The sequence below is a fragment of the Phodopus roborovskii genome, unplaced genomic scaffold (assembly GCF_943737965.1).
Source record: "Phodopus roborovskii unplaced genomic scaffold, PHOROB, whole genome shotgun sequence".
NCBI classification, from domain to species: Eukaryota; Metazoa; Chordata; class Mammalia; order Rodentia; family Cricetidae; genus Phodopus; species Phodopus roborovskii.
Window position 1 is genome coordinate 2,033,552 of NW_026126516.1, and position 25,319 is coordinate 2,058,870.

The 25,319-nt window shown below is 42.8% G+C and overlaps 1 protein-coding gene across 1 annotated transcript in view; it reads right to left on the minus strand.

Annotated features, from left to right (window-relative positions):
• Rps6ka5 (ribosomal protein S6 kinase A5) overlaps nucleotides 1-6,043 on the minus strand; it is a 154,147-nt gene extending 148,104 nt beyond the window's left edge. Inside the window, 1 exon segment of the mRNA XM_051196467.1 lies at nucleotides 5,500-6,043. Within this exon segment, the coding sequence (XP_051052424.1) occupies nucleotides 5,500-5,593 (94 nt within the window). The 5' untranslated portion in view covers nucleotides 5,594-6,043.
• Nucleotides 6,044-25,319: the final 19,276 nt, after the last annotated feature.

Here is a 25,319-nt window from a genome sequence, read left to right on the forward strand (position 1 = left end):
GGGAAAATAACCACTACTAAATAGGCCAAAGATAGAAGTAAACATTTCTCCAAAGATATACAAGGTCTACTTGCATATTTTAAGTGCTTAAAAGCATATGCAACATCACTAGAGAAATATAAGTCAAAGCATAATAAAAGTCAGTGCTTCACCCATTCTAGGATGGCTAAAAGTGCAAGACAGATAATAACAAACACTGGCTAGGCTATGGTAAAACATAATACCTCATAAACTGCTAACAGAAAAAGCTCAGTTTGAAAGAGTGTGGCTTCATAACACGAAATAATTTTACTGTTGGTTAATACCCAAAAGAAATGAAAACAGATTCATGAAAATGTGCATGGCACAAACAGTAGAAACAACCCAAATGTCCTTCAACTGAATGGATAATCAAAATGTAATCTATCTAATACAAGGAAATAGAATTTGTCAACAAAAAGTTAAGTGTCAATACATGCTACAATGTGGATTGATCTTAATAACACCATGTTTGCTAAAAAAAAAAAAGTAGTTATCAAAGTGTACAGTTATTCAAATAAAATAATGGGCAAATATAAAAACAGAAAATATTGGTTGTCTAGCCCTGGATAGTGGGAATGTAGGATGACTAATGTAAATAAGTAGTAAGTTTCTTCATATGGTGATAAAAATGTTTTAAAAATAGATTTCAGTGATGGTAATATATCTCAGTAACTACACTACAATTTATAGTATACTTAAAAGAGGACTGTATGGTCCCTTATTGTATGTATATCATATGTATACACTAAACAAAGTTATTTAGCAAAAGCAACATGTAGTTTCCACTTTGCTCTCTTGGACCACTTGTTTGGGGAGAAGCCAGCTTCTGTATCCTTCCAATACTAAACATCCTTATGGAAAAGGCTACACAGAAAGGAAATTATGCAGCCTCCCTAGTACGTATGAGTGAGCAGGCTTTGAGGACAGCCACTAGCCACAGACAAGTTCAGCTGACTGAAGATCCGGCTAACATCTTAATTATTTCAGGGTTTAAATTTATTTTTTAAATTTCATATGTGTATACTGTATTTACATCCTTTTTTCCATCCCTTTTCTCCTTCCAACCTTTCCCATACCTCTTCCCTCACCCTCTCTCAAATCTGGGATCCCTTTGTTCTTTCATTACTTTTGTTACATATATACAAATAAATTATAAATGCAACCTTTTCAGTCCATTTTAGTGTTGCTCATAAGTTCATAATTTTAGGGTTAATCACTGGTATTGCATTGGGGGGGCTCATCCCTAGGAAAGACTGATTCTCCCTCTCTGAACAATCATTAATTTCCTAGCTTTTCATCTGGGAATATGACCTAGTAAGACTTTTCCCGATGAGGGTCTGAGCAGAACCATCAACTAAGCAACTCACAAATCATGTTCTATAAGTCACTTGAGTTTCCATTATTAGCACATAATAGATAACCTTCTGCAATACCCTCATTAATGTTAGGCACTCTCCCAAAGATAGGAATTAAAGGAATTATTCAGCCAGCAACCCCTCTTCCTCTAAGAGTTTAGTTTATCCTTACCATAGGTCTGTTGTAGCTGCTGGCATATTAGGGCATGATCCTATCACACGGTCATAACTGAATGAGCCAAAAGCAAGACACCTGATCAAAACTAAGCCAGAATTTAATTGAAACTGGCAAGTAGAAAGTGTCCTTCAATAACTGAAGCCATAAAATGTAGAACTTCAGTGCTGCCCATTTTCTACCTCCTGGGTGGAAATTAGACAACAGTGAAGGAGAATTACACATGGACTAGAAGAGACTTAAGACACAGTAGAAGCAATGTAGGTTCTACTGATTCCTCAGATCTATCTTTCCAGTGGAGAAGGCACTTGATTAACCTCACCATGAAAAACAGCACTCAATACATAAAAGGTGACTAAATGTGTTGAATAAATGAGTGAGTAAAATGATCTCCATTTTCCACTAGTTTCTAATCAAGTTGCATTTGACTATTTAGAGGCTAAAGGCTTTAGTCTTTATTTTGTCACATTTATATATTTTACATCTTTCTATCATTATACGTAAGTAATATGTCCTGATTACTGTTTTATATGGGCTCTTCCTCTACAAATAGACAGCAGAACATTTTCTTAATCATCTTTGGTATCATCAATACCATATAAGCCAGAAAACAAAATGCTCAAGAATTTATACCGGTTTGCTTAATCTTTAATTCTGTATTCTTCAGCTTTTATAGTTACTGTCATCAATTTATCAAGATCTAATATCTACAAGCCTTGCACTTACTAGTCATCCAATTGAATTCATCCAGCAAATGTTTGAACACCTACCACACACCACAGGCTACAAATAGAACAAAACAAACAAACATGATTTCTGCCCTCGAGGACTTTAGTATATGACACAAACAGAGGTGTGTGTGTGTGTGTAGGAGTGTATACATTCACATATGTGTGTATGGGCACACACGTGCCTTATTTGTGTATGGATACACATGTACCACTGTATCCATCCTCACCTTCCACCTTGTTTAAGACAGGGCTCCTTTGTTCATCACCACTGTGTATACCAGGCTAGCTGGCCTACAAGCTTCCAGAGATTCTTCTGTCTCCAGCTCTCATGGTGCTATATAAGCACTAGGATTACAGATACACACTATGTCTAGTTAGAGTTTCTACTGCTGTGAAGAGACACCATGACCACTCTTGTAAAAGAAAACTGGCTTACAGTTTCAGAGGTTTAATCCACTATCATCATGGCAAGGAGCATGGCAGTATGCAGGCAGACATGGCACTGGAGCAGGAGCTACAGAGTTCTTACACCTTGACATACAGGCAATAGGAAGTGGTCTGTCTCACTGGGAGTAGCTTGAGCATAGGACACCTCAAAGCCCACCTCCACAGTAACACACTTTCTCAAACAAGGCCACACCTACTCCTCCAACAAGGCCATGTCTCCTAATAGTGCCACTACCTCTGGGGCCATTTTCTTGCAAACCACCACACACTACTATAACCAGCTTTATTGTGGGGTCCAACAGATTCGAACTCAGGTCTTCACATTTGTATGGCAAGTACTCTACCCACAGAGCCATCTCCTCAACCCCAGAAAAACGAATTATTATAGTACTGTATGTTGCAATGGGAAAGATATATACAACCTGCTCAACAGCAGAAAAGAATGAAAGGAGTTTATGCTTTGCTTAAGAAGGCAAAACAACTATGGGAAAAGATAACAGCCAAGTCATGTGGTGATGGCTAACTGCCCAGTGACTTAGTTTTTCAGGTACACTAGATTAATTCATACATTTTACAATAAGATCTGATTGTGAAGTAACTTTTTAGGTTTTCATTCAACCAACATTTCCTACTGCCTACTATGTGCCAGATAACCTGACTAACATTTTCCCAACAGAGTCTCATTCAACTGTTACATCTTACAGATGGAAGAAGTACGCCTGAAAGAGTGCAGTGACTTTTCAAGCCTACACAGACAGCAAAGTGGCAGAGCTGTGGCATTCATCACCATATCTGCCAACTCTACGTCCCAGTATGCCATGCTATTGAATCTACATACCAGAGCTATTTCCATGACCTTAGAATGAGTTTCTAATTGCATTTTCACTCATCCTATGGCAAACAATACAATCACCAAATACCTGCCTGATGTCCTTGAGAAGGGACCACATCAGATCACACTGCTAAAGTCCAGTGCCTTTATAGCACCAAGTGCTAAAAGAAACATGGGTGACTCAAGTTATGTTAAACAGTGTTTCTGATCATTACATGTGATCAGCTGTTCAAGTGTTTAGCAATAAATTGATTGATCCTTTCCTTTGACATTACTAGAGGGTTCAGTATAATCTCACCATCCATCAGAAAAATCTCTAAATACAAACTTAAAGCTGATGATTCAGTTAGTAAATAAAACATTGCTTATTGTTTTCTACAGAACTAGCAATGTTTGCAAAATTCAAAAACTGAGCATCTGGATGACTACTAAAAAGTAGGCTGCCCCTTGACCCTTGAGCAAAAGACTGCTTTTGCTCCACAATCAATGGCTGAGGGGTACAAGACTTCAAGTAGCATTTGCTGTACAGTATGACTACACACACACACACACACACACACACACACACACAGCAATAAATCATTATGTAATGTGGGGGGGGGCAAAATCCTCACTTCTAGAAAGCACATGACACTGAACCTGGTGTAAACTAGGTATTATTAATACTGAATAAATGTAAGCTGAGAAGATAAAGTAAAAGCCCATTGAAATAATCAGCTGTTGATAAAATTTGGAGGGAAAAGTACAACCAAGAGAATCTATACAGGTTATGGTAGGAACTCAAAAATACTCAAGATATGTTATAGACTCAGAACAATCAAAAATGGCAATGCTTAAAACTGTTGGATTAAGAAAGCATGAATATGACATCTTATACTAAGTCATAAGACTGGCACTCAAAGGATAATGAGCAATCTCATTAGAAATAACAAAACAAATTAACCCTGGAGCAGAGCTAACTTTACACTCTGTCCCAAATAAATGCAAAGTGAACCCAGTTTACACCTGAAACCTACCACTTACCCTCTGTATCTACTTCCTTCGGACTGGAGAGAGGGCTCAGCCATTACTAGGCACACAACCAAAAATATGAGTGCTTCAGTGTGCCAAAGACTTAGTATCAAAAACCGTAAACCACTGACACTAATAACAAACAAGTCATTAAAATGCATTCTCTGTTCACAAAAAATAAAGTGTGAGGGGAGACCCTAAGTGTACCACTGGTACAGGTAAGGGTTTTTCAAAATAAACAGTGGACTTCACGCAATGAAAAAGCAATTGAATAAGTAAAAAACTTAGCACACACAACTTTACTGATCTCCAGCATCGGGGATGGAAGCGCTTAAGTCACCTGGTGAACCCTTTCACCTAGAACTTTACATTTATATACAAGCTGCTTCCCCCAAAGATGCTGGCAAGAAATTCAAGACGAGTATAGATACTTCTTAACTCTGGGAGAAAGGACTACGCGAAGACTCTCTATCCCTCGTGTCTTGGTCTCAGGATCGCTATCCCTTAGGGACGGTGTGCGCACACACGCACACACGCGCACACACACGCACGCACTCCCCACACCTGTACCACCCGAGGCAGAGATACAGGGTAAAGTGAGTTCAGGCTCCAGGACAACGCTCGCTCGGCTCACCCAGGCAAAGAGACAGCCAGACAGCGTGCGGTGACAGATGTGTCACCTGTGCAGGAAGGGGGGCGCGAAGGCATCTTCCCAGGCCAGTGCCCGATCCTGGGGGCCGGGTGCGGGAAAACTTTCGGCCCCCTGCCCAGAGCCTCCGGGGACCCCCGGACTTGCCTCTGCCCACGAAGCCCCGCCCCCGGCCGGCCTCCCCAGCCCGCGCCCCCCTCGGGCTGCGCGCGCGCCCCAGCGGGCTCTCGGGCGCGCCTCCGCGGCTGGCCCGGCCGGCAGAGGGCGGGGTCGCTCACCGGTCCGCAGCTCGTGCTTGACAGTGAGGAGCTGCTCGCCGCCGTCCCCGCCGTCCCCGCTGGTGCCCGCGCCGCCGCCGCCCTCCCCCTCCATCTTCGCCCTCTTTCCGATCGCGCGGGTCGCTCTGAGGGGACCCTGATGGGACAGCAGACGCCCCGTCTCTTCACAGCCCCGGGAGCCGAGCTGCGGCGGCGCCACAACTCCGTCGCCGAGGCGAGCCTCTTTCCCGCTCTGGCCGCGCAGCTCCTCCGCCTCCTCCCCTCGGCGGGCACCGCTAGTACGCCGCAACCCCGCGCCCTGCGCCTCCACCTCCTCCGCCAGGCCGCTCCGCCCACAGCCAGCCGGGCAGACAGCCCGAGCCCCCAGCGCTATTGGTTGCAGGGCGCGCGCGTCTGCCAGCGCCCGTTCCCATTGGGCGGCCGGCCCTGACGTTTCACGAGCCGCCCCGCCCCTCCGCTCGAATTGTTGTTGCTTGGCGGGGAGGCAGGAGAGGGAGGGGCGCGGACGCTCCGATTGGCAGGACCCAAGACTCGGCCCCGCCCACTGGCTTTGGTGCGCACGCGCGGGAAGGGCTTTCCCTCTCCTGACCTCCCCAGAATGGTCACACCCCTTATTCCCCAGCTTCGATCTGTTAGTAAACAGAGTCTAGTAGTCAGGAGGCGCTTCGGACCTCTGATTGGCTACTGCAGAAAGAGGCGGGGAAAGGTGATTGGGCTGTTTGGTCCGCCAATCACCGCGGACAAAGGAGGGTCCTGCGGAGAAGCACTTGTCACCCACGTGTTTGCGCGCGCACGTCCAAGGGTCCTCCGCCACGATCTGGAAATGGCATGACCTCGTATGATGTTATTCGCTGTAGTTAGCACTAAAATAAGTTAAGTGGATTTTGTGTTTAAATACAGGTAGGGGCCGGCGAGATGGATAAAAGTGCTTGCGGACAGCCAGAGCACAATTCCCCTATAGTGAAAGAAGAGAAGGAACAACTTGCCCTCCGACCTCGACACAGCTCTATGACACCCATCGTACACACACTCACACACACAAAACAAAAACAAGGTTTTAAAGAATTAAATAAATACAGGTAGTTCCTACATAAAAAAGCCAAGGTTCTGGCTTATGATGAGAAATCGTTATTTGTGTGTGTGTGTGTTTGTTTGTTTTGTTTTTAATTTTTGTAGTCAGTACAACCTTGACCTGCGGGTCCTTCTGCCGTCACCTCTCAAGTGCTGGAAATAGCGGCCTGTACCATTATTGTAATGGTGGCCTGGACTTGGTGAATGCTAGGCAAGCATTCTCCCAATTAAACTACATCCGCATCCCAAATTTTTTCATATTTACCAGACTCTTCCCAGGCACCAAAGGGCATGGAGAACCATAAAATAGACTACAATTACTGCTCTTGAACAGCTCTTAATGGAACTCGAGAAATGGACAATTTGTATATATACGCAGAAAAATATAAATAATTTAAACAAATCTGGAGCAATATAAACTATTAGAGAATCGCACAGATGGCAACAATTCTCAAGGTTTCTAGGGCAAGGAGGAAATCTGGATAGCCAATTTAAAGGACAAGTAAGACAAAAATACCACTGCCGACATTTCACACAGGTAACTGTGAGCCGAGATCTAGAGGAGACAAGTACTGCTAGGTGAAGTGATTGATAGTCTAGATGGAAATGTAAGAGAAACGACGCAATAGGCAAGGTAAGGGTGTCATTATTTTTCTTCTTGCTGTTAAAAAAAAAAAATATTTGCCAAAAGCATCTTAAAGGAGGAGAATTGTTGGCTCACATTTGAGGATAGATTGTATCATGGAGTAGGGAGGCCCGATTGATTGTGTCTATAATCAGAAGTAGACAGAGATGAACCATGGCAGTCAGCTTTCTTCTTTTTATTGAGGTCGGGCCCCCAGCACATGGGATGGTGCTGCCCACAGCTAGGGCAGATCTTCCCTGTTAAACCTCCCTGGAGACACCCCTAAAAGAGACACCCCCAGGTTTGTCGTCTAGGTGATTCTAAATCCAGTCAAATTGAGAATGAGGATGAGCCATGTCAGTAAGACAATGGAGAATCTTAAATGCTATACCGAATTGCAGATTGTATTAAGTACATAAGAAACCTCATATACTAGTTAGAACAGAAAAGCCATTCTCTTGTAACTTGTCATTTTATATGCAGCTGAAAGGAAGGGAAAACTCGTAGGGAAGGAATCTACTGCACGTTTGGCACTGACAGCTTAATTTCTGGTAGCTGAAATAAATGATAATGAGAAAAGACATAAATAATATAAAAATGATCTTCTAAATTGAGCATGGATTAAATGGGGGACCGGCAAACTACTTTCCTGTTAGAGGCCAGATAGCAAATCCAAGGCTTTGTGAGCCATATGCTCTCATTTATAACTACTGGAAAGCAGTCAAAAACAGTAACGAATGGCTGTGATCCCATAAGATGTTTTAATGGATATTGGAATTTGAAGTTCACATGTCATAACACAGTATTGTCTTAATATCTTTTTTTAGTTGTTTAAAAATACAAAAACCATCCTTAGCTCATGGGACTTTAAAAATAGTGGTCGCTCCATAGCTGGCAGATTGCCGCATCAGGTTACCATGACAGAGAAAGCAGGAACATCTCTGGAGCCCCCATTAGATCACAGCCATAGCTCCCTGGATTAACGTGCCTGGTTTCTCTACACTATTTAGCTGTGCTATTTGGAGCCAAGCAATGGCTGTGTGCAATTGTTCATTTGTTCATTCAACAACTTTCACACCCATTATGCACCAATTAACATGGTAGGTGTCAAGGACACAGTGTACACAAAACAGATGCCATCCTTGCTCTTTATAGAGCTTACAGTTAAAGAATGGAAATAAATTCTAGGTAATCACATAAAGAAATGACAGGCTTTCCATTATAATCACACCATAAGGGGAAATGGGACCCATCAGAAGTACCTAGTTTAGGTTAGTTGCTGGAAGGCCTTGGTTTGAAAGATTTTTTTAATTCTGAATCTTTAAAGATGAATAAAATTTTTACCAGAACTTTGAAGAAGCTAGTCTAATGCTCACCATTTAAATGTCACTCACTCGTGTGTGTGTGTGTGTGTGTGTGTGTGTGTGTGTGTGTGCGCGCGCGCGCGCGCGCGCGCGTGAACCCACTCACCACATATGGAAATTGGAGGACAATTTCAGGTTTTGTCCTCACTTTCCACCTTTTTGGAGACAGGGTTATCTTTGCTGCTGTGGTGGATACCCAACCTAGCTAGCCCATGAGCTTCCAGGGACTTTCTTGTCTCTGCCTCCCGTCTTGTCATAGAAACACTGGTAACACATGACACATGCGAGTCTGGCTTTGGGTAGGCTCTGGGGATCTGAGCTCATGCCTTCTTCATGCTGGTGCAACAAGGCTTTGCCCATTGAGCCATCTCCGCAGATCTACAGATCTCACTCATTTCTAGATAAGTTTTAAATTGCAGAAGAGTTGCAAAATTTACCAAGCTTAGAAATAAGGATGAGTTTCACCTTTCAAACACAACACTGTGCTAAATGACAGAGGAGGGGAAGGGTGAGCTGGGGACTTAAGGGATTGTGAACACACTGGGAGAGCAATACAGGAGGCAGCTTTGATAATTGATGACTAGCACTGGGGTCTCGAATGGAGTTAGGCACCCTGAGTCAAGATCACTAAGTGTCTTTCTCTAATGATTTGCATTTCCCTTGGGGTTAGAGATCAGCAACTGGGCAACAGCCTGGCTAAAATGAATGCATAACCCTGGGGCCTAAGTAAGAAACAGAGACAATGGAGGTAAGAGGGAATGGGTCACCTGGGAGCACAGGATGGATAGAGTTCAGGAGCTGGCGCTAACATAGGTGCACGGGTGAGCCTCCAACTCCAGCTGCACTGTGGGATCCCCACTTGAAGCACTTCAAGAGAGGAAAATATAAATACTTGTTAATAGTTGGGTGGGGTCTGAACTTTGGGATTTTCCCAAAGCTTCCCCCAGTAAATAAGATGCATAGACAGGTTGTAAGGCACAGCCCTATTGTACAGCCTTCACATCCAAGGATAATAAATAAGGACCAGTGGAAACTAACAGCTTTCCAGAGGTGCTATTGCTATTCGACAGTGTACGAAAAGACATCATAAAACCAGGCTGAAAACCCTGAATATAATGGGTGGAAGTTTAACTGACTGGGTAGCAGTAAGGGGAATAGTTGGAAGTCAAAAGAGATTACTGAAAAGTGGAGCTAATAAATGCACTATGGTCTGACTGTAGCAACTGGAATTGTGGAAGCCATCACTGCCCCCAAGTGATGGAGAGTGCAGGATCTGTCCATTAACGAGATTGGAAAGCAAAGTTGTTCTGGGGAAATCAGGTCTCCGCTAAGAAAAAGCTTGGAAATGTTTGCTTTCTCTTAAAGTTGACTTTTTCTGCTGTTCAGAAATGGAGGTCTCTAGTCAATCCCTGAGCTATGGGTAAGTGTCTATGGTACCATTCTGTGTAGCCTCATGGATTCTAGCTGCAAACCTTTCTTTGGCATGGGGGCTGAAACACAGCTCAGAGAGGCCCTACCTGCTGTGAGCCACTACAATGTGATAGATCTCATTTCTCATGTAATGAAAGCGAGAAACTTCTCACTTTGTGATTTACAAGTAGAAAATGCCAAGACTCCTCACATCAGCTATTGTAGTTTGACTCTGAAATGTTCCCACAGGCTCCTGTTTTCAATGGCTTGTCCCCAGTGGGTGACACCCTTTTGGGGAGGCCCTGGAACCTTTAGGAGATGGGGACCAGCTAGAGGAAGAAACCCTGCATGTGAGCCTTTGAAAGTAACATCCACCCCTGGTTCCTGCCCTACTCTTTACTTCCTGATCTGCTGTAGAGTGAACAGTCTCCAATACACACTCCCACTGCCATGAACCCAAACTGTTCCCGCCATGCTTTCCTCTATCATAATGGACTGAAATTGTGAACCAAAATTAATCTTAATGCCTATAAAGTGTTCCTCTCAGGCATTTGGGTCATGCCTTAACTCTACCATAACTGCCTGATATGTGCTCAGATGACAATAGACATCTTCCAGACAATCAAAAACAGCCATGTGTGGTACGCACACCTTTGATCTCTACACTTAAGAGGCAGAGGCAGGAGTATCTCTATGAGTTGGAGGCTAGCTTCATCTTCATAGTGCTACAGCTACATCATGAGACCCTGAAAAAAGTGTTAAAAAAAAACTGCATTATCAGATCTTGATGCTTTTTCAATGGCCCTGTCTGAGTCTTTTATTGTGATATAGATTCAGATGGTTTAGGGAACTAACTACAGGATACAGAGAGCAACCCAGTTAATAGGTATCAAATTCAGACTGAAGATCCCCCATTCGCTGCTGAAGTTCCCATGCTGCCTCTATTCTGAAGTTGGGGCACCGGGAGATAGGTTCACTGTTGTGAAGGAATCTCAATCACTCTACCATCTGGTACCCAAGAGAGAACCCAGAGGTACTGACTACATCAGAAGACTCAAGTCTGAGAGCTGGCTCCACCCCTCTGAGAGCTAGCACCCAACTGTAAGAAGCCACACAGGATGCAGTTATCAGTAGAAGGTATAAAAGATGCATTCTCTCTTCCTTTCTCCTCTCTCCATTCCAAAAACAACAGAAACAAAGCAAACAAAAATGTAGGGGGTACCTTATTTTTAAAGAAACAGGGAAACCCAGAGAACCTCAAACTACACACCATGAAGTATGCCTGCCAGAAACTGCAAAGTTAATAAAATGCTGAGCACTGACATACACTGCCTCCAGCCTTGAACAGAAAATATGGCTCCTTGGATGTTAGTGTCACAGACCTAAGGGACAAAATCATTGATCCTTGATTTAGAATGGTGTGTCTCAGAAGGGAGAGAAAATTGTATTGCTGAGGAAATGCTTAGAACAGTCATCTAGCTGTGTTAGGTAACAATTTTTGAAAGTGGCTCAATTTTGTTTAGTTATCTTTCAGATTGATTATAACAAAAACATCTTAATATGGTGCCAATAGCCTTCAGTGTTGCTGTAATTCATGCTAATCTCCCTTCCTAACAAAGGAAAGACTTAGCTCCCAGAGGGACATATATCTACCCAGAATCTTTTTGTCTTCCTTGCACATATTTTAAAAGGCAGATAGATCTCTGAGTTCAAGGCCAGCCTAGTCTGAAATTGAGATTAGATATCCTCCTTGACTCCTCGGGAGAATAGTAGTATTTCTGTACAGCAACAGCATGACAAGGAAGTCTGCCAGAGCACACTGTAAAAAAAGACATCTCTATCTTTCCATATGTCAGAGTTCATTGATTGACAATACATTTACAAACTATGTCATCTTCATTATCTGCAATTTACCAAGGATTCTTGATTTCCCTTAATAGCATGGCCTTTGGCAATCACAGGTCCTTTTATTTTTCATATTTAGTTCTTACTGTTTAGTTGCATATATGAATGTGAACTTGCACATGATTACAAGTACTGAAAGAGGCCAAAGGAGGCATTGGATCCCCTGGAGCTGGAGTGACAAGCAATTGTGAGACACCAGATATGGTGCTGGGAACTGAACTCTGGTCCTCTGTGAGGAGGACCTGCTGAGCCATCTCTCCATCCCTATCACACTTTTATTCCAGTCTCAATTATTAACTCTCAGATCACACATTATAGTTCACAAAGTGATACGTGTGCACACACACATATAAGTACAGAATGTTTACGGAACTGTTGAAGTGACCTTTCTGAAGACTGAATCAGAGATCTGATACAGATTCCAAAAGATTCATTACAGGTGGTTAGATGATGTAATTAGCCCAGTTGGAGAGAAGCTGCGAGTCTCCAGAGGCATAGGCAATGTGGAGGGGAGGCACAGGACTGGCTCAAGATGGATGGATGGATGGACAGATGGACAGACGGCAGTTTGTGCCCTGGAGACAGTCAGTTGATCCCTTGATGCATGCATCGGGGTTCAGGTAACAATTGTCACTGCAGTGGTAGGTATTTCTCACTTTATGGGGTCTAGGTGATATTGCTGCGTCCTTCATTGATCTAGCAGTTTCCATACGTTCACAGACTTAAATTTTTTTTGTCTGTTCCCATTCTACTTTTAAAAAATCATAGATGAACTTTTTTTTTACTTATATGAATAATTATCATTTTCTGTGCCTTATGATTCATGCTGGACAGGTGGTGGTATCTATGTATACAAACAAGATGCCGAGTCATTCTGCTTCTGTATTTATACTCAAAATGGAGTTAGTTGCAGCTTATTAACATGGAGTGTCATAGTTAGGGTTTCTGTTGCTGTGGAGAGACACCATGACCGCAGCAACTCTTATGAAGAAGAGCATTTAATTAAAATGGCTCACTTGCAGTTCAGATGTTCAGTCCATTATCATCATGGTGGGAAGCAAGACAGTATTTAGGCAGACATGGTGCTGGAGAAGGAGCTGATAGTTCTTACATTTTGACTCACAAGCAACAGGAGGTAGTCTGTCTCGCTGGGTATAGCTTGAGCAAAGGAGACCGCAAAGTCTACCCACACAATGACATACTTCCTCTGACAAGGCCATGCCTCCAATAGTGCCACTCCTTTTAGGGATCATTTTCTTTCAAACCACCTCCTGGAGCCACTAGAAAGATGCTCATAATGGCACATACCTTTAATCTAAGGGATCTTGGGAGGCAGAAATGGGCAGAGCTCTGTGAGTCTGAAGCTATCCTGATCTACATACAGAGAGCCAGGCAACCAGGCTACATCATGAGGTGATCTTACAAACAAATCAACAAAGGGGGAAAAAATGGAATCCCCCAAGGCAAGGCATAAGAGAAAAGTCTGTTTCCCACAAAATGGAGTAACTTAAAGTAGGACACAGTTCATCTCCACAGTCAAAATCAAGGAGACACCAGGCTGTAATTACCTTTTTCTATGGTCTGTGGCCTCCAAGTCAAGCATCTCCTGAAAATGGAAGGATAGAAGGGTGGGCAGGCAATGGATGAGGCGGAACCAAAGGGCCCAGGGATTTGTTAGGGATTTCAGTAGCCTCCCACATAACAACATCTGAGAATCTCAAGGAGAAGAGCATTTCAGAATCACACCAAAGGGAAACTGTCAGCCGGCTGGAAGCCCTTCTTCCTCCTTTGGCCGTGCTATTTAACAAGTAACTTTCCACTGCATTGAAGAAAATTACAAAGCTTCTTCTCTCTGAAATTAGGAAAAATAAAAATGACTCAAATAGGAGACTCGGGGCTACAAATAAGGAATTCTAGAACAACAAAAGTAGGGGGTAAATTGAGCTACAAAACTCAATCAAAACCAGAATAAACACAAGTAAAACCACAACAGAACCCTGTGAGGAAAACACAAAGAAATAAAAATTGATAGTTAAGGAAAACAGACAATAGAGTTCTAACGTGCATAACTGGCATTCCTGAAGCACTAAGTAGAACAATAGAACAAGAGAAGAAACTTAACCTAAATGAAGACTTAAGTTTGTAGGCAAAAAGCACACAATGTATGTATCTTAGGGTTTCTGTTGCTGTAGAGAGACACCGTGACCACAGTTAATTGGAGTGGCTTATATTCAGAGGTTCAATCCATTAGCATCATGGTGGGAGATGGAGGCATGGTAGGAGAGAGTTCTACATCTTGTGCAGGCAACAGGAAGTGGTCTGTCTTGCTGGGTGTGGCTTGAGTATGTATGACATCTCAAAGCCTGCCTCCATGGTGATATACTTCCTCCAACAAGACCACGCCTCTTAATAGTGTCACTCTCTTTGGGAGCCATTTTCTTTCAAACCACCACAGTATGTCAAGGAAAAATGGTTGCAGAGTAATCAGTAATAAAAATGCACAAGATAAAAGTAGTCGAGAGTGGGGGCTGGGGTGGAGCTCATTGGTTCCCATCAATAATAATAATGATGATGGATGACTGTAGTGAGATATCCACCCAGCTGCATCTATTTGGGCGTGGTCACAGGTACATATGTGAGCGTGTGGTATTTTGGTCTGGGGTCCGGAACAGGCTTGCTCTCTATTGCTCCTGGTCGGGTCACAGAGGGGCAGCCGGTGTGGATCCTCAGAGCAGGGACTTACGGTAGTCATCTGCATCGAATGTAAGTGATTTCTCCCTGAATGAAATTATATTAATCTATATTTGAACCAGTCCCGTGAATCTTGTGCCATGCACCAGATATCTACTTTAGATGACTAATTAATACTTAGTGTTAAATGACAGTAAAGTCCTATCATTGGTGATTCATATTCTGCCAAGTTGTCCCTCAGATATAAAAGCCACTAACAGTTGTTCATGAGAATGCATAAATTCGGGGTTCCCATATCATTGGAAAAACTGTTCATTATCAGGAAATTCTCTTAACCAAGAGATGAATCAACAGAAAGGATGTAGCTAAGATTTCTTTATATTGTTAGCTTCCGAATAATAACACAGAGACTTTTTATTATGAAAACTTGGCCTTAGCTTAGGCTTGTTGCCAGAAAGCTCTTAAAGCTTAAATTAACCCATGCTGACATCATGGATTCCATGGGTCAATTCCAAGTCTGCCCGGATCACCTCTCCCTACTTCTTACACTATATTTTGTTCTACCTGGACAAGTTTTCAAATAACTTCCTAAGAATTGGTATGTCACAGGTCATTTTCCAAGCCCTGTTTGTCCCAGAAGATCTTTATCCTATGTTCACCTTTGGCTGACATTTTGGCTAACTATGATAGTCTAGATCAAAGGTTATTTTCCCTTGGAATACTACAAGCAACACACTACTACCTCTATCAGAGTTTGGAGTTATCATTGAGAAGTCTGATATCTGTTTTGCTTCCATTCCTTTATAGCCAGCCTTTTCTTTATTTTTGTAAACTTTTCAATTTCTTTCTTTCTTAATCTCTCTCTCTCTCTCTCTCTCTCTCTCTCTCTCTCTCTCTCTCTCTACCTCCTTTCCTTCTTTTTTCAAAACAGGGTTTCTCTGCATAGCCCTGGCTGTCCTGAAACTCACTCTGTAGAGCAGGATAGCCTCACACTCACAAACATCGGCCTGCCTCTGCCTCCCGAGTGCTGGGATTAAAAGCCTGCACTACCACCCCCCAGCCTCAACTGTTTTCTATCTTTGATGGTCTAAAAAAAAAAAATCAGATTATGTGACGAATTAGTTTGTTTTCCAGCTCTGTGCCTTTTTAGTCAATATATATGGCCATCAATGTCGAGAGAGTCTCTTCTTCCTATCCACCTCCCTCTCCTCCCTTCCTCATCCAGTTTGTCTTTCTATACAATTACACTTAATTTTGCTCAATATTAATCTTCACTTGGATCCATTCAGACGATACATTCCAAATACTGATGGCTTATTCCCAGGAAGTGAAGTTTCTTCACTGAAAACAAGCTCACTCACACCTTTATTTCTTGTTCCATCAACTAAGGACAGTCTCTGTCTCTGACTACCTTCTCCTGCCCTCCTCCTCTTCCTCGTCTTTATTTCTTCCTCTCCCTTGGTGATTTTGTTGTTATTCTTGATTTGTTAGTGTGAGTGTTGTGTTTGTGTTTTGTTGAGATAGACTCTTGATGTGAAGCCCAGGCCATCTTCCTGCCTCAGCATCTCAAGTACTGGGGTTTTGAGTGTGAGCCACCACACCTCATTCTGCCTTGCTCTTGTATGACTTTTCTTTCAGAATCTCCTAAGAACTGTTCGACCTCCTGTATTTTTTTTTTTTTTTCTGGTTCTGTTTGGTTTTGTTACCTTAAAAAAAAAATCTTAGCTTTTCGTTCTACTTCCTGGAAGAGCAGTGCAGTCTAAATATTCCAAAGTCCCGGGGGTTCTTCTGTAATTTAATGGTCATGTTTTTAATCAATACGAGCTCTTCCGGGTGTCCTCTGTCAAGCATCCTATTTCTTCTTCTGTGGAGAAGACATCTTCATCACGAATCATTCTGAAAACATTAATGGTTCTATTGGCTTGCACTTAGGTTTTCTCTCAGAATTACTGTGTCCCCCCTACACTTGTTGGTTTGGGTTGGGTTTCTTTTCTTCCCTCTTCACTGTGGTCTTTCTAGTTCATAATGAAGCCTTTTTTCTGGTTACGCCTCGATATTCTTTACTGTTCATTTGTATTTGAAAATGAAACCTCTCACCCTTAAAAGAAAAGCTGACTATGGCAGGGCTTGTTTCTCTTCTCTTGTTGACAATGAATTTTTTTTTATTCATACACAATATTCTGATTATGATTTCCCCTCCCATCTGGAGCCACACCTTTTCTGACTCTTGTTAGAAAACAAAACATCTAAAGAATAATAATCAAATAAAATGAGTCAAAACAAGCAAATCAGAATACTACAAAACAATTAAACAAGACAAAGGACCAAAGAAAAATCACAAGAATCTCATATAGACCCAAAGACATACACGTTCATATACTCAGGAATCTCATAAAACCTAAAACTAGAAGCCATAATATATGTGTAAAGGACCTATAAGATGAAAACGATTGCCCTTACTTAATATTATAAAACAAAGAACCTAAAACAAAGATATTGTTGGGTGGGCTTTGTGTTGGTCCTCTACTGCTGGGCTTGGGGCCTACCCTTGCTTAGTTTCCCCACTGAGACTCCCTTGGAGAAAACTAAATTTTCACTTGCAAGTGGCTGTCAATTGGAGATTGCTTCTGGGTTAGGAATGGGAGCATATGTTCACTTTTCCTTTCGATCCTATGAATCCCATCTGGTACAGGCCTGTGCAGACCCTGTGCATGCTGCCACCGTCTCTGTGCCTGCCCTGTAGTGGATAGAAGGCCTTGATTCCTTGGTGCCTTCCATCCCCTCTGGCTCTTACTCATCCACTTCCTCTTCTGAAGGGTTCCCTGAGCCTTGACAGAAGTATTGGATAGAGACGTCCCTTTTAGGGCTGAGTATCCCAAGGCCTCTCACTCTGCAGATTTTCTGGCTATAGGTCTCTGTTTGTTCCTGTCTGCTGCAGGATGAAGCTTCTCTGATGATGGCTGAGGAAGGCACAGATCTGTGAATTGTCATTAGGGGTCATTTTATTGCTATATTCCTTTAGCAGAACAGCAGTATTGAGTTTTCCACTAGGTCCCTGAACTATCTAGTCTCAGGTTCTTGGCCACCCAAGCAGAACCAAGTCTATGGGTTTTATCTTATGGAGTGGGTTCTGAGTCAAATCAGGTATTGCAGGGTTACTCCTACAAGCTGCATCCACCAGCGTATCTTGCATACAGGTCACTTTCATCCATCAGAGGCTTTGTAGCTAGGCTGATGTTCACCTTTCACCTTTGGTATCATGCAGAGAACCTTCCAGTCGTGGTAGGGCTTGTTAACTGGAAGACTCTGGGGGATAGGAAGTATTGAGTATTAGAATATGCCGATTTCCTCCCTCTGGGGGTGGTAACAGAAATCAACACTGACATCTAATAGTGTCCCTAACTCAGTTAGAAGAGCAGGAAGCCTCTCTTCTTTTCAGCTGGTGAGTCATTTTGCTCAAAGAACTCTGGCCTGAGCACTTGCGCTTTGGAGCTGACAGAGCCACATTTCATGAGTTCACAGGCATGGCAGAGAGTAGGGAAGTGGGCCCAGATCAGAGCCCCTGAGAGGTGGCCCAGGGCCTGTGGATGCTCTGCTCTTTGCGCTCTGTGAACAGGGGACCACCACGTGCTGGGTGGAACTGGGGGAGACTGAGAGGAAGACACAGGCTCTATCAGCACTATCTGAGAGCTGCATCTCCGTCATTAACCACAGCCTGCCTGGCAACTGGGAAACAGACCAGAAATCATTTTATATCATCGAGTCCAAGCTTCTGCAGCCATAAAACTGGGACAATAAAAATAGCTGTTTGTACTTCGGAGGATTGTTCCGAGAATCAAGTGAGATAATGTGCAAGGTAGAGGGATTGTTGATGTGAATAAACCATTGCCTCTGTTGGAGAAATTAAGAGTGCATTTGGATTGCACAAGGTTAGGAGAGGAAAACAAAAACTGAAAAACACCCCAAGGTTATTCCGTGATGAAATTTCCAGTCATTTCAGGGTTGATGTCATTTCATCTGATGCAATAGACTATAGTCTATTTTATATAATCAAGCCTATTTCAATAGCACGATGCTTAAAATAACAAAATACATTGGAAAAGCTGGAGACTATCATCCAAAGTCCTTGGAGTATCTTGATTCCTGTATCTAAATAATGCAGTGGGAGGAACCACTCTGAAAACGCCGGTTCTTAGTTTTCAGGGACTTTGTGTGTGTGTTGCTCTGCTCCAAAGAATCCCCTTTGCATTTCACGATCCTTCAGGAAACTGACAGAACGATCATGCCAAGGCTGCACAGAGTTTGATTCAACTCCAATCCAGAGCAGGCCCCTGTGAGATTCCTATGATTCAGAAAGGCTGACCTACTCCTATATTGATAGTGTCTGCCTTGTCATTCTGTCTCATTATGAGACAGTATGTGTACATTTCATATCGAATGGCAGAGATTCACATACAAACATTCACAGAAGCAATTTTTATAACAACAGACAATTTGAAGATGGCATATGCTGAAAATAGAGGAAGGACTAAATAACTCACATTTATACAATGAATGATTTTGCACTTTAGAAGTGTTCATCACACAGAAGAATGGCTGTGTCAATATGGTGAGCCTCTGGGAACCATGGGCAGATGAGGCATGCAACTGTCAGAGGTGAGGCTCTTCACATCAGGAGGACATATCTGTTGACCCACGGTGTGACATAAAGGCACGCTTGTACCTGGGAAAATCTCCAACAGTGAGCATTTCCTGAAAGGAACGTGTATAAGATACTATCCTATCAACATTGCCACCCTAACAAGAGCCAGGCCAGAACTGGAGATCCAGGAGAGACACGTATGCATCAAGCAACAGAAGCTCTGTGTGTTTCCCCTGAAGCTACAATTAGTACAAAAGAAAATTTAAGCTCATTTTAGAACATGTAGTGATTCTCTCTCTCTCTCTCTCTCTCTCTCTCTCTCTCTCTCTCTCTCTCTCTGTGTGTGTGTGTGTGTGTGTGTGTGTGTGTGTGTAGGACATCTCACTTTTAATCCAGACGATGGGGCTTGGTCAGAAAAGACTGTGTTTAAAGGGTTTGGGAGTCTTCTGGAATGAACAACTCAGAAATAACAACACCTTAGTAAAACATAGGTTTTTCCTGATTAAAAACAAAAGTTATACTCATAAAAGTTATAGCTCAGTTCTGATCATTGTCTCCTGACTGAGCCTTGGAGTATTCTAGTGGCTCAGGCCCCAGTGACTGCCTTTCTGGATTCTGTCAGGAGAGGGATGTCATAAGGATTATGTTGTAAGAGACTCTTATATGTGGGACCTTAGATAATATCACTCCAGTGTCCTCCTAGTGAACCATGGATGGGACAGGTGGCCGCTTAAGATCACCATCCACACCACTGTAGGTCATTGGCAGGATCTGGGTGCAGGACATCAGTGATGACACCTGATGAAGTCATAGCAGCAAGCAGTCTATGGTCCCTGGCTGAACATTGGGAGCGCTCAGCAGGTGTGTGTTCGAACTGCTATGTAGGTAGAGTGGAGTGCCTAGAAATCACCAAGAAAGGTATTGGTAGGGACTAAGGGCCCTATATGAGAAAGCAGATCTGAGTAGTAGGGAAACTGGTGCCTGGCTGCACTTTTGTCCACACAGAGTGGAGGATTGAAAACAAGGTTATGCATGAATGGGGGGGGGGAAATGAGGCAAGGAGAATAATTTTTAATAATAGTAATAATAATGTACCCAAAGTTGTAGATCCAAGATTCTGACCAGCTCTTCTTGACTTCTGCTTAATTTACTGCACTATGAAGCTTTTTGGAAGTGTCCAAGGAGAACCAGCAATCCTCCGGGTAGAAAATAAGAACACACCAGGAAAAACAGTAAGAGCCAAGTGAGGAAGACATTTTGAACTGCATTGCACAGGGATTGGCACTAATTTTGGCAAGACAGGCATGATCTGGAAGTCAGCAAACTGCAGCCTGCAGGGCAGCTCTGCTCACTGCTTATGACCAGTGAGATAAGATAGTGTCAGATCAGTGAGGTAAGACAGACGGATAGTCAGTCAATCTGGTGGTAGGGTTGTTAACTTAAACCTCAACTTGAATAAAGAGTCACTCCAAGCTGGGTGGGTGGCATACGCCTTTAATTCCAGCGCTTGGGAGACAGAAGCAGGTGGGTCTCTGAGTTCAAGACCATACTGGCTTACAGAGGGAGAGGTCCAGGACAGCCAAAGCCATACAGAGAATCCCTGTCTTGAAAAACAACAAAAAAGGAATCATTCCATAGAGGAGTTACATTCTTATTAGTACACCTATATAATAAAATATTATATTAAACAATTATTATATATTACTATTTGGCCCATCACAAAAAAAACAGTTGTTGCACACACACACATACCATACTTTCACTAATAAGAATTTGGATCATGAGCTGGTATGAGGGCATTGTAACTCCAGCATGAGAATAGAAAGTTCAAGCCTACCCTACCTAGTGGAACCCTGTATCAAAAAAAAAAAAAAAAAAAAATGGAGGTGTGCATAATATCTATGTATATACTTATATACATTTAATCTAACTTGGATGCTATAGAACTAATGTGCATAAGCAACATAGTTAGAACAATAAATATGTAAATGAGGCCATGCAGTTAGACTACCAAGTTCAAATCCTCAAACAACCACTTACTAGCTTTATTACATCAGGCAAACTTCCCAAGACTCATGTTTTCCCCATCTGAAAACTTGTAAATGGAAGTAGTATTAGTATGTATTTTATTGGAATTGGATCAGAGTTCATTGATCACTATATGCAAAGTGATTGGTACATGACCAGTGCCAAATAAAAACAAATAATAGTGGGCCATCAAATGGCTCAGCAGGTAAAGACACTTGCACACAAGCCTGATGAAGTGAGTTTGATCCCCAGAACCCTCAGTGCAAGGTGAGAACCAACCAACTCACAATAGTTGTCCTGTGACTTCTACATTCACACTCCCTGCCACATGCAAGCGTTCCAACATTTTCAAAAAGAGTTCATCATGGCATGCACCTAACAAACACAAAACACAAAGGCATTTAAAACAGAGTTGATAACGAACACCCTGAGTGTTTCTTGTAGGGCGCTCCTGTGTTACCTCTCATCACCAGTAGGTTTTGCCTAGAAGAGACGACTTGTGGTCCACATGGCTTTGTGAGAGGACAGCAGCAGAGAGGATAATTCACTGATTCTTGGAACATGACTTATGACTGCCTAAAGAAATGGCTAACAGGAAATGGAACAAGGGTCATCCCTTTCTCCTTACCCAGGGAGACGATAATTCCTTCTTCTAAGTCACTTCTGGTTACCATCAGAGCCACAGTGCTAACAGAGGTAGTCAGTCTGCTTATTCATTCAGTCTTTCGTGAACCCCTTTGGGATTCAGGGCTTCCGAAGTTAGAATAATGAATCGCAGACAGCACTTGACCTTGAGGAGCTCATGACCAGGCAACAGGAGGCAGGAAAACAAATGTATTCAGCAGTCCCTTGGGTATTCAGAGAGCATGCTTAGGAACTAGGGGAGCTAGAAAGGGGCATGATCTCAAGGCCAGGGAATAGAGCCTGCAGGCTCAAGATGATACCTGGGTGAGAGACTGAAGGCTGAGTGAAGGCACCAAACACCAAGGGACCAAACAAAGCTCAGAGCTCCAAAGCAAACGAGTGAGAAGGAGTGGGGAGGGAGGGGGCACCGAGAGCCAGACCACAGAGTCTATGTGCCACATCTTAGTGACAGGTGACCTTCAGGATCTAAGAACTCCTGAAGGCTTTGAAACAGATTGGTACCATGGGGAGATTTTTTGCTTCAGAAAAATTACATTCTAAAATAACTTTGTTTTTTTTTTTCAAATAATACAAGCCAGATCCCCCACATAGACCCTGATTACAGTCTTTCTGGTACAATTAATATTGGCAGGCTTTTAAGGAACTAAATTCTTTTTGTCTTAATGATTTAAAATTTTTATTTTTAAAATTTTGAGTCAGTGTCAGTAAATCCACTCTGAATAGTTAATGATCGATTTAATTGAATTCCCCTCAAAGCCAAATTTAATAACCTTGAACTGTATTTGTTGGTAAGTGACATAAAGGTCTGCTTTTGTCCAAAAAAATGAAAGCTGGTGGTTTGGGAACTTCAATTTTTAAGTTGAGGTTGCTGTGAAGGAAAATGAAATTTTTTTCCCTCACAGTGGAGCTCAGCCTTGGAGTTCTATTCTTCCTCAACTCTCTCATGTGTTCATTCACTGAACTGGACAGTCTGTCTTTCTGTGACAAATATGCTTTACTTTGAAGACATTAGCTTGAGCTCCACAAGTTAAAGAAAAACAGTTGTCAAAATGAAGAAGAAGAAAAGAGAAGGAGGAGGAGGAAGAAGAGAAGAAGGAGAAGGAGGAGGAGGAGAAGCTAGCAGGCTGGAAACATAGCTCAGTGTGTAATGTGCTTTCTTAGCATGCCCAAAGGCCCAGGTTCCATCCCCAGCATCCCCAGCATCACATAGGTGTGGTGGTGCAAGGGAGGTGGAGGCAGGAGGATTGGGAATTTAAGGGCATCTTCAGCTTTGTAGTGAGCTAGAAGCTTGTCTAGACTGTGTGAGACCTGTCTCAATCCATCAATGACTGCCTAACCCAAATAAGCAAGAACTATGCCACACTGAACTTTAATGCTATAAATACAATGAACACTGATGTACAAGTTTCTGCTTGAGTCCTTGCTTTCAGTGCTTGTGGCTATCTATCTAAATTAGTGGATCATGTCATTAATTCTATGTTTAAGTTTTTGAGGAAATGCACAACATTATATTAGGGACCGGAATGTGAAATTACAAATGAAATTTGGATGTTATCTATAAAAAAGATCTAAGAAAGATTCCTGTGTAGACATATAATAAGAAACTGTAGTCTATAACCATAAATTCTTGGTTGCCCATCAAAACATTAGCAAATGAGAGCCTAGGGGATTGGTTCCAGTTACTTGGGATCTGATGCCCTTTTCTTATCTCTGTGGTACGAGGCATGTACTTGGTCATGGGATTCCTTAGAACTGAAGTTACAGATGAATGTGCACTTCCATGTAGGTGTGGGGAACTGAACCTGGGTCCTTGACAAGAACAGCAAGTGCTCTTAACTGCTGAGCCATCTCTCCAGCCCTTGACCACATGTTTTTATGTATTAAGTTAAAAGTAATGCTTAGAGAATATAACTTGTAACAATGTACCCATTTTAACCAACATCTTGTTAAAGGACCATTTCCTAAACAAGCTTCAAATATCAACATGGGACCAGTATGCAAAAGTGGGATCCTAGAAGAAATATTTTAGAATTGAGGGAAATGTTCAGAAAACATATGCATGTCTTTGCATAAATTGTATTCAGTTCTTCTGTGGTGCAAAAGAAATATAGGGAAACAGTTCAATTTTCACTCCTCTATTCAAAGGAATTTATAGGAAGTACCAGCTAGGCATAGTGGCAATGTCTATAATCCCAGCACTTAAGAAGTGGAGGCAAGATGATTAGGAGTTCAAGGCCATCTTTAGCACATTGTGAGTTTGAGGCAGTCTATGCTATGTGAGATCTGTCTCAAAAAAGGGGGAGGGGACTATCCTTGCTCTATGTAATTGACTGAATGTCATGTTACCCAAGCAAAAGAAGTCCTTAGAAGAAATCAGGAGGCCCATCCCTTGTGTGCTGGCTAGTTTTCTGCCAACATGACTCAAGACAGTCATCTGAGAGGAGGGAACCTCAACTGAACAAAAGCCTCCATAAGATCAGGCTATAGGCAAGCCTGTAGGGAATTTTCTTAATTGGTGATTTATGGTGGAGGGCCCAGCCCAAGGTGGGTGAAGACACCCCTGGGATGGTGGTCCTGGGTTGTATAAGAAAGCAGGCTGAGCAAGCCATGGAAAACAAACCAATAAGCAGCATCCTCCGTGGCCTCTGCCTCAGCTCCTGTCTCCAGTTCCTGCTTCTCAAATTCCCCCTGAACAGCACAAGACTCATCCTAGGGTCCAAATCAGGTAGCACCTACAAGTGGCTGCAGATCATGGGTCCCACTTAGGAATGTCAGAGGCTCAAAGAGAATCTAAAAGTTTGCTACAATATTGGTAGAAGCTGGTCTTGTCGCCTGGTCTCATCTTCATAGACTGAAGAAGTTAAACCTCAAAAAATGCTCGAGTAACTTGGCCACTATCTTTCTCATCTTATCTCTGCCTGGAATCAGACGTTACTTAGGAAGCCACCTTACCTCACTCAGCAGATATTTACTGACAATCTTCTGGGTGCCAGGACCTGGGTTGCGCCCTCCCTGCCACCCCCCCACCCCCACCCCCCCAGGCCAAGCTCCTCCATTTAGTGGGAGATACAGCCCTGTAACCAGGCATGATGAGACATCCACTGAAGGAACGTCTAACCCAGCTGGGATTGGGAGAGGGGGCTTAGGTCAGAGGAAGAGTCGTGGAGGAGTGACAGATGAATGGACCCTCCTCTACAGAGGAGTTAGGCAGGCAAAGGGCCAAAGGAAGATGTTCCAGGCAGAGAAGGCGAGCTAGAAGAAGAGAGAACAGGGCCCTGTTGGGAATTGCAAGTAATTACTGAGAATTCAGCATGTGTGCCAAATACTCTTGCCAGCTCCAGGGTTACACAAAGTAAAAAACAGGGACCCTGCCTTCAAGGAATTTACAGTAAAAGATAAATGAAAAGATAACCATTTAGGACATCGTGTTCCACTTCTC